Source organism: Camelina sativa, chromosome 1 (assembly GCF_000633955.1).
Source record: "Camelina sativa cultivar DH55 chromosome 1, Cs, whole genome shotgun sequence".
NCBI classification, from domain to species: domain Eukaryota; kingdom Viridiplantae; phylum Streptophyta; class Magnoliopsida; order Brassicales; family Brassicaceae; genus Camelina; species Camelina sativa.
In genome coordinates this window covers 17,046,995-17,064,258 of record NC_025685.1, presented here as the reverse complement: position 1 = coordinate 17,064,258, position 17,264 = coordinate 17,046,995, and the positions used below count along the sequence as shown (strand labels likewise).

At 33.3% G+C, this 17,264-nt stretch overlaps 2 protein-coding genes and 2 pseudogenes across 2 annotated transcripts; 3 read left to right on the top strand and 1 right to left on the bottom strand.

Annotated features, from left to right (window-relative positions):
* LOC109125254 lies at positions 1,440-2,240 on the top strand (annotated as a pseudogene).
* On the top strand, positions 2,567-3,065 carry LOC109125094. The gene has a single exon (XM_019228561.1). The coding sequence runs from the start codon at positions 2,589-2,591 to the stop codon at positions 3,063-3,065; it is 477 nt and encodes a 158-aa protein (XP_019084106.1). The 5' UTR covers positions 2,567-2,588.
* LOC104792885 lies at positions 3,144-3,849 on the top strand (annotated as a pseudogene).
* Positions 13,004-17,131, bottom strand: LOC104792875 (MADS-box transcription factor ANR1-like). The gene is made up of 8 exons (XM_010519136.2): positions 16,887-17,131; positions 16,004-16,082; positions 14,092-14,153; positions 13,861-13,960; positions 13,745-13,786; positions 13,572-13,655; positions 13,345-13,469; positions 13,004-13,245 (listed from the first exon to the last, which is right to left on the bottom strand). The coding sequence occupies exons 1-8, from the start codon at positions 17,069-17,071 to the stop codon at positions 13,230-13,232; spliced, it is 693 nt and encodes a 230-aa protein (XP_010517438.1). The 5' UTR covers positions 17,072-17,131; the 3' UTR covers positions 13,004-13,229.

Sequence of the window (17,264 nt, the reverse complement as noted above, 5' to 3'; positions counted from 1 at the left end):
GAGTTTTAGTATAAAATATAAATTACTTAAATTTCAAATTTGCAGATGAATTAGCTTAGAAATTTAGTTTAAATTTATCATTTTCATCAAATCAATTTTTCATCTCGTGATTTTTGTAATTTTTAAAAAGACCATTTTAATTCATGAGTGTTTCAATATCTAAGATATTCAAAATGTCTTTTTGTACATAGTAGAGATTTTTTTTTTATTTTTTTAACTTTCAAAATTTTTCATTACGGAAAACTTAAAAACTGATCTCAAACCACGTCCAATTTTGGTTTCATTTATTGTTCGTGTAGGTTTCACTCCCTATTATATTCATGAGCAATTTATCGAGATAAATTAACATTTTCAGAAACAATGAAATTTAGTTTAAATTTGTCATTTTCATCAAATCAAATTTTTATCTTGTGATTTTTATGATCTTTATAGAGACCATTTTGATTCATGAGAGTTTCAATATTTAAAATATTCAAAATGTGTCTTTTTGCACAAAGTATGAATTTTTTTTTGATTTTTTTTTACTTTCAAAATTTCTAACTACGGAAAGCTTATAAACTGACCTTAAACCAAGTCCAATTTTGGTTTTGTTTATAGTTCGTGTAGGTTGCACTCCCTATTATATTCATGAGCAATTTATCAAGAGGAATTCAAACTTTCAGAAACAATCAAACAAATCACATCACTAAGACTAGTTACAATGGTTTGTTGTAAACTATATTACAACTGTTGAAAAAAATATTTCCACTACAATGATTTGTGGTAAATCAAAAGTAACTGATGTGGCAAATTTTGTGTTGATAAATATCAACACTCTGAAAGTAAAGGAAGAAGATAAGTGTGACAAGTGTTGTATTTTGATTGGTTGCTTTGATTTCTATATTTTTTTTTCATCTCAATTATATAATTTCAATTATTTCATAAGGTTTATAAATAAATATATCAAAATTTATAATTTTTTTAGTCTTTATAAATTGACTACTTTAATTTAATTTGGGCACATAAAAAATTTATAATTTTTGTAGTCTTTATAAATTGACTACTTTCATTTAATTTGGGCACATAAAAAAAACCGTCCTTAGATGAAAAATAAAAAAAGTATAGTCTCCAATAAACTTTTGTTTTAGCTTTAAATATCCTTTTATCTAAATGGATCCAAACAATAACCCTTTTAACATCAAAAATTCTTCTAATTACTCTTTCAACTACCCAAATCCCAACAATTATCAGTTTCAAAATCAATCTCCCAACCAACCCAACACCCAAATTATGGTTATCCACCAAATTTCTTCATGTTGTCAGCTGTTCCAAACTATCGTCTATATCATGGATCGATGATGTCTTATCCATCTCAAGCACCCCCTTATTCTTCTACTCCAACGGGTAATGAAACTAATTTGAATGTTGGAGCAACTGATTTTTCTGAGTTTTCTACACAAATGGCTCTTGGTGGTATTATCGGTATTCATGAAGCCATTCCAGATGCAGAGGATTCAACTCCTGCTCGTCGGAGAAGTCCCAAATGGACCACTGAGCAAAATTTGGTTAAGTGGGTGGATTAAATTTGGGACAGCCAACATTATTGGCAAAAACCAAAAAGGTAAGTCATATTGGGGTAAAATTGCTGAATATTGTAATGAACATTGTTCATTTGATCCTCCGCGTGATGGAGAAGCGTGAACAAAAGCGTGAACAAATGGATTGGCGCTTATGATAACTCTAAACGTATGCAACAAGGCAGGTGGTGGGAGGATGATGTATTGGCGAAAGTGCATGAATTATATTCAAGTTCTGGTAAAGGATGTTTCAAATATATAAAAGAATGGCTTGTTATACGTGATCAACCACGTTATGGTAGTCAGGTAGAAGGAAATACTGGTTCTGGAAGCAGTGGATCTAAAAGAGCCCATGAGAGTGATGCTAGTGACTCAAACTCTGTAGGATCTAGTGCACGTCCAATGGGAAGAGATGCTGCTAAGAAAAAGGCTAAAAAGAAAGGTAAAGGCGCAACCTTAGAAGTGGTCAACGAAGAGTGGAATGAATTTAAACAATTCAAGGCACAAGAGTTGGATCGGTTGGACAAAATAGCTATGATGCAAAATGAGGCAAACTAATTGATTAAAGAAAAGACTGAGGCTAAAAAGATGAAGATGTTTATCAAGCTAACTGAAAAGGAGAATATCGAAGACAAGAGCAAAGAGCTGTTGCAGAAATTGAGCCAAGATCTATATGGAAATTAATTATTGTCAAGTGGTTATCTATATTTTGTCACTTCATGCTTTAATAACTTGTGTTTGTCACTTTCTCCTTTAATAATTTGTATTGTCATATTATGCTTTAATAACGTGTGTTTGCCACTTTCTCCTTTAATAATTTGTATTGTCATATTATGCTTTAATAATCTTATCCGTGATTTTCAGCTTTAAAAAAAGAGAGTCTTATCTTATCTGTGACTTTTGGTTTGAACCACTCAATTCGAATCCAAGGCTCCAACCATTCAATTCGTTGGTTCCATTTTTCTATAAATTGGAACTCATTCTTCCATTGATGTACCAATACCATAAATCTCACCTTACTAAAAAATCATAATGGATCCATCAGAATATCCTTTTGATATTGAAGCTTACAAGAGGCAGTCCGAAATTGAAGAAAGGTATATCATCAACCGGTTTATGGAGCGTCGAAACAAAATAGAGGAAGACTATCCACCTCGTAGCAAGAGAAACTACATCAAAAGAGACTATGCATCAGCAAATCAAAGACTAATTGACGACTACTTTGCCAATGAACCTACATATGACGATGCAATGTTTCGTTGGCGATTCTGGATGCGAAAACATATTTTCCGTCGGATCGTTAGAGTCCTATCAAGCAGCGACAACAACTTCACCCAACGATCTGACGCAGCCAAGAAAGAAGGTATATCTCCATTAGCAAAATGGACTACGACCATGCGAATGTTAGCATATGGTGTGGCAGCTGACACGGTGGATGAATACATCAAAATTAGAGGTACTACTGCTTTAAAGTGCTTGCGAAGATCTCAGAGCCCCAACTCAAGATGACCTCCAGAGAATTTTACGTGTTAGTGAGATGCGAGGGTTTCCAGGGATGATTGGGAGTATTGATTGCATGCACTGGGAATGAAAAAATTGTCCTACAGCGTGGGAAGGTCAATTTACTAGAGGAGATAAGGGAACCACCACTGTTATTCTTGAAGTAGTTGCGTCTCATGATATATGGATCTGGCATGCTTTTTTTGGATGTCCAGTCACATTGAACGATATAAACGTTCTGGACCATTCACCGGTGTTTGATGATGTTGAACAAGGAAATACTCCAAGAGTGAATTTCTTCGTGAACCAACGTGCATATAATATGGCTTATTATCATATTGATGGTATCTATCCTTCTTATCATACTTTTGTCAAATCGATTAGGCTACCTCAAAGTGAACCAGACAAGTTATTTGCACAACGCCAGGAGGCATGTAGGAAGGACATCGAACGTGAATCTGGAGTGTTGCAGGTTCGATTTAAAATCATTCGCGAACCATCTCGCATGTGGGATATAACCGATTTTGCTATCATTATGAGGTCGTGTATCATATTGCATGATATGATTGTTGAGGATGAACGAGATACATATGCTCAACATTGGACTGATTATGATCAATCTGAGGCAAGTGAGTCGAGTACACAACAACCATTCTTGACCGAAGTGCTACCCGTATTTGCAATTCATGTGCGTGCTAGATCCAAGTTGCGTGATTCAAATGTACATCACAAATTGTAAGAATATTTAGTCAAACACATCTAGGCACAATTCGGAATATTCCGTGGTGAATAAGATTTTCAAGTTTGTGAGTTGAGATTATTGTACTGATTAAGTTATGAGTGTTTCCTTACTTGTTGTGTGCTTATTGTATTGCATTTTAAATTTATGTTCATTGTATGTGTTTTAGTAATGATTATTTTTATTTCTCGTTTTATTATTTGTAAAAAATTAAAAAATAATATATAAAAAAACAAAAATTATTAAAACAAAAATTATTTTATAAATATTTAATATTTACTACTTAATTTTAGTTTGATATGAACAGTGATTAATAATATGTAATCACAAAAAATAGAAACATAAAAAAATGAAAAATATGAAATAAAAATGGTGGGGTAAGGTGATGTACTTTTATTTAACAAAACTATTGTAGAGAGTGAAAGTTATGTATGTGTTGCATAATGATGTGGAAGAGAGAGAAGATGATGTGGAGTGTTAAAAGAAAAAAAGTTGGTGTTGTAAATGTGTAACCATTGTAGATAGTCTAAGATCGTGAATGGTTACCACAGACCGAGTGGTTTTGTCCGTTTGTGGTTTTGTCTACACTTTGTTTACCATTCAGCTTCTGTCCTCAGTAAAATAGACTTAAAAAAAAGTATAAAAAATTTGAAAAAGCAAAAGTGGACAGATAAATAGAGGGACCGCAGTTGGAAGCAGTTCATGCACAAAAGAGGAGTGGACGAGTCCACTGCAAAGTGGTCTCCTTTTGACTGACCAATCAAAAAAAAATTCTTTTGAATTTAATTTTTTCTTGTATTTTCTCTTTATAACCGGGAAGAACCAAACTGCTTCCACCATTTACTCTCATATTTTGCTACAGAATTTCACTACAAACTAGAAAATACACAAAACAATCTTTATTGTTTGTTCAGCTTGATCATTATAAAAAAAAGGTTCTAGCATTAATCAAGGTAAATAATATATATTCAAATCATGTAAATTTATCTTATATATTCACTTATTGATTTAATATATTTTTTTTGCTTCATCATAGTGATGTCTTCTAGAAGAAGAAATACAAACAATGGAACTCAACCTTCTACACGAATCGAGATAAATTTCTATAAAAAATATTGTTTGATAATTGTTTTCAGAAAACTTAAAGCTTGTTAGATTATTTTGTGATACATATATGCTTTAAACTATTTAAGTAGAAAAAATTACCAATTAGTAGCCTATTGTGAATATTTATATATATCAATAGTTTATAAGTTCAGAATTTTTTTAAATATTTTCAAATAATTGATTAATGGTTCAAAAAATATTTTAATTAATATAACTAACACAGATTAATAAATTTTCACTTTTTATTAAAAATATGACATATCTAGCTTCAATATTAGTTTTAGGTTACATTCATGTTCTTTTAAAAAAATATATAAAGAACCACCGAGATCTGCTCCCCCGGCGGCGCCGAATCCGATTGGCGTCGTTGGGTCTTGGCTTTTTCTTCTCTGTGGCCTCCTCTTTCTATGTAGTCTACTCGCTTTCTGTTTCAGTCCTCCCGGAGATATGCTGAGATTCCAGATCTCATCTCCGCCGTTGCATCAGCTTTAACCATCCTTTCCGCCTCCGCACCTGGCTACTCCCCTCGGTGAATCCTTTACATCGAGTCCTCACTGCTTTGGTATTGATCGAGAGATCCTCCAGTGTCCCCCTAGGCTCGGTCTCCGTCTATCTCACCACCCCCTTAAGCCGTCAATTATCACATCTTACTGCTCCTCGGATCCAAATCCTCTCACCAAGTACTTTGCTTGGCTGCAGCTGGACGGAAGCTCTATATTGACGTCGGCACCGGTGAACCACTTGACGAAGAAACCCTCCTCCTTGGTGGCCTCTGCTTCTCTCTCGGTAATCCTCTATCCCAGGTCTATTCCCCAATCTTATATTCAAACCCTGGAAGATAGTTTACGATGGTTAAACTATAAGTATAAGTCATCCCTGACCTGGATTTGTCTTAGACCCCATGACCTTAATTGCATAATTAGACCAAATCGATTAGTATCTTTGTATCCTGCTTGGTCAAGTTGAGTTACACTCGGTATCAAATCCCTAGATGCTTCGGTTGTGGTGGAATCCTCCTTGTGTCAAGACCAGTTTTTTTGCTTGGTTTGGAAGCTTGCAGTGCAGCTCTTTGATATTGATGTTGATCTACCAATCGGTTTATCTCTATTGCTGGCTCTCCCTGTTCCTTTACCCTACATATTACCGTTAGCCCAACTGTTCTAGTGTCAACTTGTAACTAGGTCTAGTCTGAATCCCACTCTTCTCCTTTCTAGACTATGGTTGCTTAGCTTAAGGATACCGCTAGTGCGAAGACTGCTAGTGAACCTTAATCAGCATCTGTTGCTTTATTGGTCCAAGAGTTTGCTAAGAATCCTGTTACTAGAATCATTTAAGGATGACCCTCTAGAAGGAGATAATTTGGGGAAGCTTGGCATTATGATCCCACCTCTAAGGAATGGGGTTTACCGATGCTTCAACCAACTCTCTACCTATACCTTGCCTAAGCTCAAAGATCTTTAAACCAATATTCAACTACTTTTTGAAGTCCCCTCATATTAGCTTGAAGACTAGTGGCATTATGAACCTCACTCCAAGGAGGAATGGTTACCACAACCTCTTTAAGTCCTGTTCTAGCAACCTTGGACTAACAACTACATTTGTAGTAACCGGTTATCAGAGCCTTAGCACCCCTGCTCGACCCTTTGGCAACTCAGCCGAGCCAGTTTCATCTCCGCCAAGTCTTCGAAATCTCAAGACAGTGGCTCACTACTCCTTGGCCTTGCTCATGGAGTCTGCATCGGTTTGTCTTGATCTCACAAGTTCCATATTGCTCCTAAGCAGGTGGTTCACAGCTCTCAAGCTTTTCACATCGAATGCCCCTATCTATCTTTGTCCTTTTATTGCACTATACTTTGATTTAGCTTACCATGTGATGTACCTTAAACTATCTTTATCATGGATGTTACTTTCTGCTTGAATGAAATGATAACATCTCTTTGATCAAAAAAAAAAAATCTAGCTTCAATATTAATTTTTTTTAAATGAGTTAATTATTGTGAATTTTCATATTTAATTAGTTTACAATTTCATAAATTAAAATATTGATGACATAATATTAAATAACTGATGCATATGTCTAATAATATGTTAAGTTAATATATATAAAATGAAAAACTAGAGTTAAAATTTTTCAAAATATGACATATCTAATATTAAAAATCAACACAATAGAATTGATGATATATATATATATATATATATATATATGCAGAGAGCTGAATGTTGGTGGTCTCCTGATGAAGAGAAAACACTACTTAATCTATACGATGAAGCATTAGGAATGAATCAATATAGGTTTAAAGATCCTGGCCAACCGGGTAGAGCATTTATAGTTCGTAAGTTCAACGAAATCTACGGTGAAAGTTTAGTATGGGAAACGATGAAAAATAAAATTGATCAATGGAAGAAAGAGTTCAAGCTTTGGAAGCAACTACTACATTACAATGGAATTTCAGTTGATAATATTACGGGAAAGATTATTGCAGAAGATGGATGGTGGAATGATTGTGAACAGGTCCTTATTTTTTCTAATAATTATTAAGATTCAAAATTTATAGAATTCTTATACAAAATTTTGATTTTAGGAGTTTAGCAAACTTGCACGTCTAAATCGAGAACCACCAAAAGATTGGGATACCAAGTCTCGTTGCTTTGCTGTATTAGATGTGGGTTCGCAGCATCAGTATTCTGTGCAACAAAGAAGAGCTGAAATAAGAAATGAACAGTCACATGACGATGATAACGACGATGGTTCAGAGCCAAATGAGGTTCCAGAAACTCAACAAAACGAGGAGACGTATCGTGTGAACATTTATGATGATTCACAACCATCATATGAATTCTCAGATGATGCTACTGAATCACAGTCACCAATTCAGATACCTGATCGTAGTGGGCGACAACATTAAAGAGCTGACTCATCATCTAGTCGAAGAACTGGGTCAAGGGGACCTATAGGAACACGAGCACCGCGTAGAAGGCAAAATTTTGAATCTACCATCCAAGAGACAATGTCGTCCATTAGAGACTTTCAAAGGGATACTTATGAACGACTACGCTCTGGTGCCTTTATACCGAGTTTGAAAAGCCGGTCGAAATTCTTGAGTCATTAGATATTCCAAGATACAATGATTTCTACATTAAATGCCTCCAACTTCTATTAATTGATCTCTTTTGGCGTAATTACTGGATATTGTTAATGGAGTCTCTAACAGGATTTACAAGACATGGTGAACATATAGGCACCACTCGCCCACCGAGTGGATCGTCTACACCTCGATCATCTTATCCATCATCTACAGGCAGTATGTCTAAGCATACAAGCCAAAGAACTCAAAGTATATCAATTGATCCACCTACTATTGGTTTCGACAGTTTTTGGCACCAATAAATGTTGAGCAACGAGCATCTCCAAGATCGCAAGTAGGATCTCCGAGTATAGGGATTGGACGATATTCTCTAGGATCATGTTTTGGATCTCCAGGGTTAGGCTTTATACGTTATACACCAACACTACAAGAAATGTGAGTATTAATAACACTAAAAGATAGGTTTTTTTTTTGTTTTCCGCAGTAAAATAGATAGACACTACTTTTTAATAGCGGTTGCGTATTGGTTATGCTATTAAAAGTGTGTGTGGTTAGAAAGTGTGATTTTTTTTTGATTTTTTTTACTCTGTACTTATTTTTAATTGCATCTGAGTGTTTTTTGTGTTATCTTATGTTTAACCGGGATTTCATTTTTTTTGTTCCCCGCGTGTTAAAATTTTTGGCCTCACACTAAAAACTAAAACACTTAGGGCAAAATTAATAAAAAATCTTTCAGTCTCTCTCGCTCTCTCTCTCTCTCTCACTCACTGCACATCGTGGTCGTCACCGTGTGGATTTCTCAGCTGTTGTCGATCCCGTCGTTTTCTTCTCTTCGTCGGTTCTTAAGGTACCCCGTGATTTCTCAGCTGTTGTCGATCCCTTTGTTTCTTGTATCGATTTAGGGTTCTTCCTAATAACCCATTTCCGAATAAGTTTTTTTGGGTTTAGGTGTTATAACCCATATTCGATTAAAATTTCTGGGTTTTGTATCGATTTTAGGTTTTGCAACTGGAAATCGTTGTTTGTTTGAATTTCCTTGTTATTTACAGAATGTTCTTTGTCTGAATGTCCTTTGTAATTTGTGTTTACAGATTCTATCCATCTTTTGTCGAAGAAGACTTTTTCTGAATTGTAAGATTGTGAATCCTTTCTCCCTGTTTTTCTATATTGTTGTTCTGTAATGTTAGCTAGTTATTTGAGTGTCTGATCAATTGACTTTATATATTTGGTGGAGGATCTGAGTTATGTTTACAATGGAGAAGTCATGGGTTTGGTTACCTAAGGGAAGACAATATCAGTCAAGTTTTAGGGAAAGCTAGATATGAAAGAGTTAGAGGGATGGGCAGAGGGATTAGTCTAAACAAGCTGGAGTATATTAACGCTAGAGACGCACATGTTCAGAAGCTTGAGGCTTCACAAGATGAAATGCTGGGCAAGATAAGAATTGCAAAATGAAGTTCGTTGTTTACAATCTAGAAGAAGGGTAAGTTTCACACTTGTTTTTTGATAATGGCCAATAATGGGTAATGGTTAATTAACCAATTCTGGTTTTTAGCCATCCGGTGCAGAGTTCGATGCTCAGTCTAATGTTTCAATCACAAACAAAGGAGGAATTAAGTGAAAGATATTGGCTTGGTGCGGGCCAGAAGTTGTTGTGGGGGAAGGGAATTCTGCTCGTCTGACCCAAACTATAGGATTGGTCGTATTCAACTCGGTCCGGACGCGGCGGCTATTATTGTTCACACTGCTACAAATCCATATGCATTTGTATGGAGGCCTACCAAAACGCTTTACACAATTGCTGAAGCTGTCGGACTTGAAATTCCTTGGCCAGCTGAAAGGGTAATTTTGGCTTCAGACAACATCTCCACAACTGGACATAAGCCTGAGGTAAATTCTCGAAGTATATCATATTTTATATTGTTCATATCATTATGGATAATAACTAATATATGATTGACTCTAGGCATCCGATGAAACAAATGATAAATGCAACATCTTTGCTTGGAATGGAACTGAAATTATTGGTGAGGGTGTAATTTGTTCAGTTGACCAACTGACAAGGTTAACCATATCACTCTGGGTCCTAATGCTGCAATTGTTAAGGTTCTCAAGGTGATTCATCATGATGCATTTTTTGTGGAGGCCAAGTATTGATATGGCAGTACTTGGTGATGTTCTAAATGAGACCATCGCATGGCCACTTGATAAGATTGGATTCGACGCCAACACATTAGTAGCAGATGTTTCAGCAAAATCATCACCTGAGGTTAATATCTTTTTACTCTGTTTTTCCTTCATTTTTAAGACGTTGCTAGATATCTGATGGATGTATTTGACAATTTGTCCGCCAGGGTACAAGTAAAAGCGCTAGTAGCACCAAAAGTTCCCAAAAGAAATGTATCTTGTTCGATTGCAGCGGTTCAGGAGAAATTGTTGCAGAAGGTCGTGTTTGTTCATCTGACCCAGATGATCGACTACACTTCATCCCATTAGATCATAATGCTAGCAAGGTTTGGGTAGATTTGTCAAAGAATGGAGATGCTAAAGTGTGGAGACCAAATTCTGAAATGGAATGTGTTGTTGATGCTATAGGTACAACGGTTGCTTGGCCTAATGACAAGATTGAATTAAAGTGATGCAAGAACTTGTTACAATTGTGTTGTTTTGAAGCTCAACCTTTTTGCTTTTGTGTTGTGAGTGGTCTTTTGTAATACATTTTGATACTATTTAAAATTTGTGTTTTATCAGATTTTCTCAATTTTAATTTTGAATAAAAGACCACTAAATAATAGCATAATGATAATATACTTTCATAATTTTAATTACTAAATAAAAATGCTATTCTATACTTTTAAAATTGCACATGTAAAACGTTATTATATAATTTTATATTGCATAGGAAAAATGCTATTATAAAATTTAATATTGCATAGAAAAAGCGTTATTATATATTTATATATTGCACTTTAAAACCGCTATGTTAAATAGACCTAAATATAGCGGGTAGGAAAAACGTTATTAAAACTCTCATACTTTTTATAACGGGCGTATAGACAACGTCCGTAAGAGCGCTATGGAATCCTACCATAGCGGATATGACGCGCTATTAATACTTACATTTCTTGTAGTGCAAGACCATGAGTAGGATCCCCGAGCCTAGGGTTTCTCAATAATTCTCCAACTGGTCAAATGTTTCAAACACCATGAGCAGTTGGACTATTTAACACTTCTGGACAAAAAAACGCATCAACATCTCAATCTCTTCCTCGGACCATACCAAACCGGTGGAGGGTTAGGGTGGCAAAATCTTTGGAATCATATTCAAAATGACCATGCTGCATGTCTACAATTTATTAAGAATGACGTTTTTTGCCTTCACAGGACTATGCACTATTTTAAAAGAAAATTATGGATTACAACCTTCACTGAATGTAAGTGTTTAAGAGAGTATCGCTATGTTTCTACGAGTGTGCGGACATAATGAAGTTCAACGAGATGTTGGCTTACGATTTGGAAGAAACCGTGAATATAAATTTTGGTGAAGTGTTGCAAGCTATAGAACTTCTAGCCGCAGATTACATCAAGACACCAACAACACAACAATTACACCGGATTCCACAGCGTCTACAAGCTGATAGATGGTATTGGCCATATTTCAGTGGTTTTGTTGGAGCTATGGAGGGAACTCATGTGTGTGTTAAAATAAAGCATGAGCTACATGCCATGTATTGGAACAGACTCGATTATGCAAGCATCAACATAATGAAAATTTGTGATATGAATATGTTATTCACATATGTATGGAATGGAGCACCGGGTTCATGTCACGATACAACTGTCCTTTCACTTGCACAAAATGGCGCCTCTGAAGTTCCATTACCACGTAGACACAAGTATTATGTAGTTGATTCTGGATATCCTCATAATCAAAGATTTTTAGCTCCTTATAGGTGAACACGAAATAGAGTTGTGAGATATCACATGTCACAGTTCTATATTGGTCCCCCTCCGAGAAATAAGGAAGAATTGTTTAATAGGTCACATGCATCTCTTTGATCTATCATTGAACGCACTTTTGGAGTATGGAAGAATAAATGGATAAATTTAACCGATTTTCTGAGATATGATATGGATATCAAAAAGAGAGTAATTATTATTGCAACAATGAGTCTTCATAATTTTATTAGAATTTCAAATTTTACAGATGCAGATTTTGTGGAAGATTTTACAGAAACTCAAACTGAGGATCAAGACAATGCATCATATGAGCTTGATGAAGCAGAGAATGCAGATGGACAACAAATGGCGAACACCCGATAAACTATCACAACTATGTTATGGGAAAACCAGAGTATTTGATTTTATATTTGGGTTTGTAATTTTTCATATTTTTCCTCTTTTTATTATGTTGTATTAAGGAAATATTTTTTTTAAATTATAATAATATTTAGAATAGAATAAAAGTAGTCTAATTTGTCTGCCTTTTACCATTCGGCTCATAAAACCGCCTTTTGGGTCCACTTCAACCGCTTCGTCCGCTCTGATCGCTCCAACCGCTTTAATGTTGTTTTGTCCGCTGTGTTTGCTGTATCTGCTCCGCTTTGACTATTGTTACCATTCAGACCCTAAGTGTTGTAAAGGATCATAAGACTATTTTCATTGATTATCCACTATTGGATGTCAAAGTAATAAAAAAAAAAAATAAGAAAAATGTGAGGAGAGAGAAACTTAAGATCTCTGTCTAAATTTCTATAAAGGCTAGATTTTTATAAACAGTTTCAGACCTCTCTTTCACTATATATCACAAGTGGTTGATATTTTAAAAACAAACAAAATTTAAATTAAATAATATTATTATATTAAAATATTATTTAAGAACTCACTTTGAGATGATTACCAACGGTGATTCTCTAATACAACTCGATAAGAATTAAAATCTAGCCTTAGATAAACAATAAAATGTCAGTTTTACTGAATTTTGTTTTTATAATGTATCCAATTTGAAAAAGAAAACAAAAAATAAAATGATGTATATATAGTATGTTACGCACTCACACATCACATCATTATTTTATGATCTACATAGACAAGTAATTTTACAAAGAGAGAAATGGCATGTACATACTCCAAAATAGTAAACAGAATGACAAACCAAGATTAAAATGATCCAGCTTGGATGTTAATGAAGATGACCTACAACCTCTTTGTGTATCGTTCGTTGTCCAACATATTTTGCTAGGAAAGTTGTAGACTGATTCAAATATTCATATATATTCAATAAGATTATGAACTATATATAAGCTTAATTAAATAAGTTTCAAAATGAAGTGAGTTGTGTGAGAAAGCTTACCCTAGTTTTATTGTTTTTTCTTTTGGAGGTTGTATATGTATGAGTTGAAGTTGCGGTGGTGCACATGTTTCGGTTCCATTGATTATAGGATTTAAACTTGAATTGCCTTCAATTGCTCCATGAACCTGTTGGCGCAACAAGTGTTTGTTTAGGTTAATATGAATACATGTTTCTACGTACGTAAATGAGTTTTATATTTTCTATATCTAAATAAAAGCATTCGTCACCTTCTTTTGCAATTTAATATTTTCCATACGCATTATATCTACCATACTTTGTAGCTCTTGATTCTCCTTTTGAATGATTTGTCCCTGTAACATAATCGAACATCGTTAGTTTGATAATGAACAAAAAATATCAAAGAAAAGAATGCATATCTAGATTACTTTAGCTTACAGACCTTACGATTGAGTTCTCTGATTTCATTTGTCATAAGTTGATCCTGCACAAAGAAAAATACTTTAAGTCAACGTCCAAACTATGTTTCTTAATTTGGAAAAGTAAATGAATCCATACCTTTTTTAGACGAACTCCTTTAAGACTTGTTACTAGCTGGTCTTCAAGATTTTGTAGATCATTAGCATTCATTCCAGAAAGTTCTTCTCCAACTAGTTTCCTTCATATTATCAAAAATCTTGCAATGCATTTAGAGTGACGCATGATTATTTATAACAAGAGACTCTTGTGATAGTTTTTGAAAATTAAAATTGGTATAAATTTTTTGTTTTTAGATGGGACAGCCTTTACCTATGGCATTCCTGTAGATACTGGAGCTGCTGCTGCAAACTTGCAACCTCTCTTTGCCAAAACTAGTAACACAAAGAGAAAAGTAATGAAATGTGCATATAGACGAATATGTTAAAGTGGTCATATAACAATGTCTATTTTTAGTTTGCCTCAAACAACTATGTGCATATATAAACCCCAAAAGAAAAAACATTCATTCAAATAAATAGTAAATGTATTTACAGTTAGATGTACATAAATATGAAAAGTTAGGTTGACCAAATAAAAAAGTTTCAAAGATTCACACTATTTTATTGAAAGCTGTTGAAACAAAACTTTAGCGTGCAAAGCAAAATATAAATGCAAGATAATTATATCCGGTAACAATTAGATGATTTTTTTCTTTCTAAATCTATTGGATAAATTAAATTTCCGCATTGATAACTAACAAACATGGTTTTAGTGTGAGGTGAAATCATGTATTCCACACTGTTCAATTAAAGGTTATATAATTGTTCAAAGATTATTTATATAACCTTACTGTTATTTTTTAAAGTGTTTTTTTCATTATTGCATTGCTAAGGTAAATGTAAAATTTTACGTACAAAAACCTTTTAGCTCAGTAAAAAAAAGTTCTTACGCGCATTGGTGTAGTTGTGCTAAAAACAAATATCAGTTCATCACTCAGTGCTATTAATTATTGTCATCAATGTTGGGAAAACAAACCAAATACTCAAACCAAACACCGCTCAGTGTCGTTTCTTCTAACTAATTTGTGGACCACAACTCTCCATAGCCCAAATTAAACGTCATATTATTACTCATAATTAAGTTCGGCGATAGATAGAACTCTTACAAAATGAATTTTAAGCATTAATTTCTACGGCAACTACAACTGAATACAAACATTGTATATATACAACTTATTTTGAAAAATACTTTGAAAGTAAAATTAAATTTTTAACCAATTACCCTATGCCAAACAACTTATTCCCGGATTTTGATTCATGCTTACTTATATTTTTCAAATCTTTCATTTAAGATATTTATAATATATGATCCAACAAAATATAAAACATTTGTAAGAAATTTAACATTCTCTTAATTCAATTTTATATTTACGAAAAATTTCTGTTTACAGTTGAGGTAATTTCGTAATGCTTTAAAATTTTGGAATTCTATATAGTACGTGTGAAATTTTTATGAAAGCACATCCTCATAAAAAAAAAACTTACACAGTTGAATGCATGTAAGTGAATGCCGTACGTGAGAGTGTAAACGTACGTAAACACACACTCGCAATTATACCAAAAGAAAATATGGTGTCAACAAACTAACAAAAATATATTATATGGAAAAGAGACTGAGATTGAAGAGAAATGCATGTCCACGTAAAAGTGAAATCTTGGGCATAACAATTTGCAAACCGTATGAGAAGCAAAATTTCGAATAACATATAAATATATGTATGTTTTTTGGGTGTCACATATATATGTTATTATATAAATGTATCTATTACTATTTATTTATTATGGTAACAGCCTCTAAGTAATTTTTAAAAATACTAAATAATAGTTTTACTAATATTAGATTTTATATTTGGAAGAGACTATTCTGTATTTCTTCGTTTAAAAAATATCAGAGTTATGTAGTTGTCTCTTCTAAACAGTTAAAATGATATTAGGAATATTTTAGACAAAATAAAGAAATTTAAAAGTATCTTTTTTTCAATTACTCATTTGAAATCATCAACTAGTACATCAAAAATGAATTGGTTAGTACTTTTTTCATAATGCTATTTAATTTTTTTAAAATTACTAATTTAAAATACTTTTCTTTATAAAAAATAATAAATCATTCTATTTGAAAAACCTAAGAGGAATGCGAAAATTATAATATAAAGAAAAAAAGTTGAAAATCTTAATAGAAATACCTTTATCTCTGAGGCATGATTCAGTAGTTGATGCTGCTCCTCTTTTACTTTGTTGTATCTCTCAATGATAGTTTTCATACTATTCGGGTTTGAAAAGAAGTAAAGAAAAACAATGTAATTAATAATACATTAACATATTAAAAATCACTCAACAATAAGATAATTAACTCAATTTTTTCGATATTAATTCTAACTGTATTTTGTGAATTTTGATTTCATATATTATATGCGATAGATACAGTAATGGAGATAAGTATTAGAATTCCAATATTGTTTCAGCACTCAAAATGCTACAACAGCAGTTCGTACATACAAATGTTTGTAATATTAGTATATTGCTCTAAAAAAAGTTAAGGATGATGTATTTTCTTTATGTACTTACATTAGTTTACATGCTTAGCCTATTCATAAATTGGGATAAGTAATTTTATATACTAATTATCAAATTTCTTCGTTCTACATTATACGGAAGAAAACCAAAAAAAAAAAAAAAATGAAGTTTGACCCAAAAACAAAATATTTCCATTTCAAAATTTATCAAATAGCATCACATGGTCATATATGTGATATTCTGCATTCAAATCAATTCCAAAGAACCAAGAAACAAACATCAAATTTTCGTCCAAAATAGCTCTTTCTGATTAAACATATGCTATATAATCCTATCAAGGAAAATAATATTTAGACCAAAACAAAAACGAACAACAACAACAACAAAAACTAATATGTAAAGATGATAAATTATCATTAGTGACAATCGTATATACACGCATGTCTTCGAAACAAGAGACGTGAAGAATCTAACAAGCAAGGCAAATGCAAAATATTTAATTTCATTGACTTGTACTAAAAATAGATGAAGAAGATATATGGGTTTCATTACCTTGAATTGCTTGCGTAGTCATAGAGCTTTCCGGTGCTAGAGAAAATGATAACACCAACTTCAGCATCACAAAGGATCGATAACTCTTTAGCCTTCTTAAGCAAACCACTCCTTCTTTTGGAGAAAGTCACTTGTCTACTTGTCGAGTTATCGATCCTTCTTATAACTATCTTCCCTCTCCCCATGATCTCCTCCCTCAAAAACTTATTCCAAACAAACTGTATCAAATTTTATAAAACAATATGCACATCTTTAATGTCAAGGTGATCTAAAGAAGATTTGACTTATAGATTTATCCACTTTTTCTTAGATTCCTCCTAGTTTCTTGGATTAAATGTACACATATGTATTCGTGAAGATTTGACTTACTTGATCAGG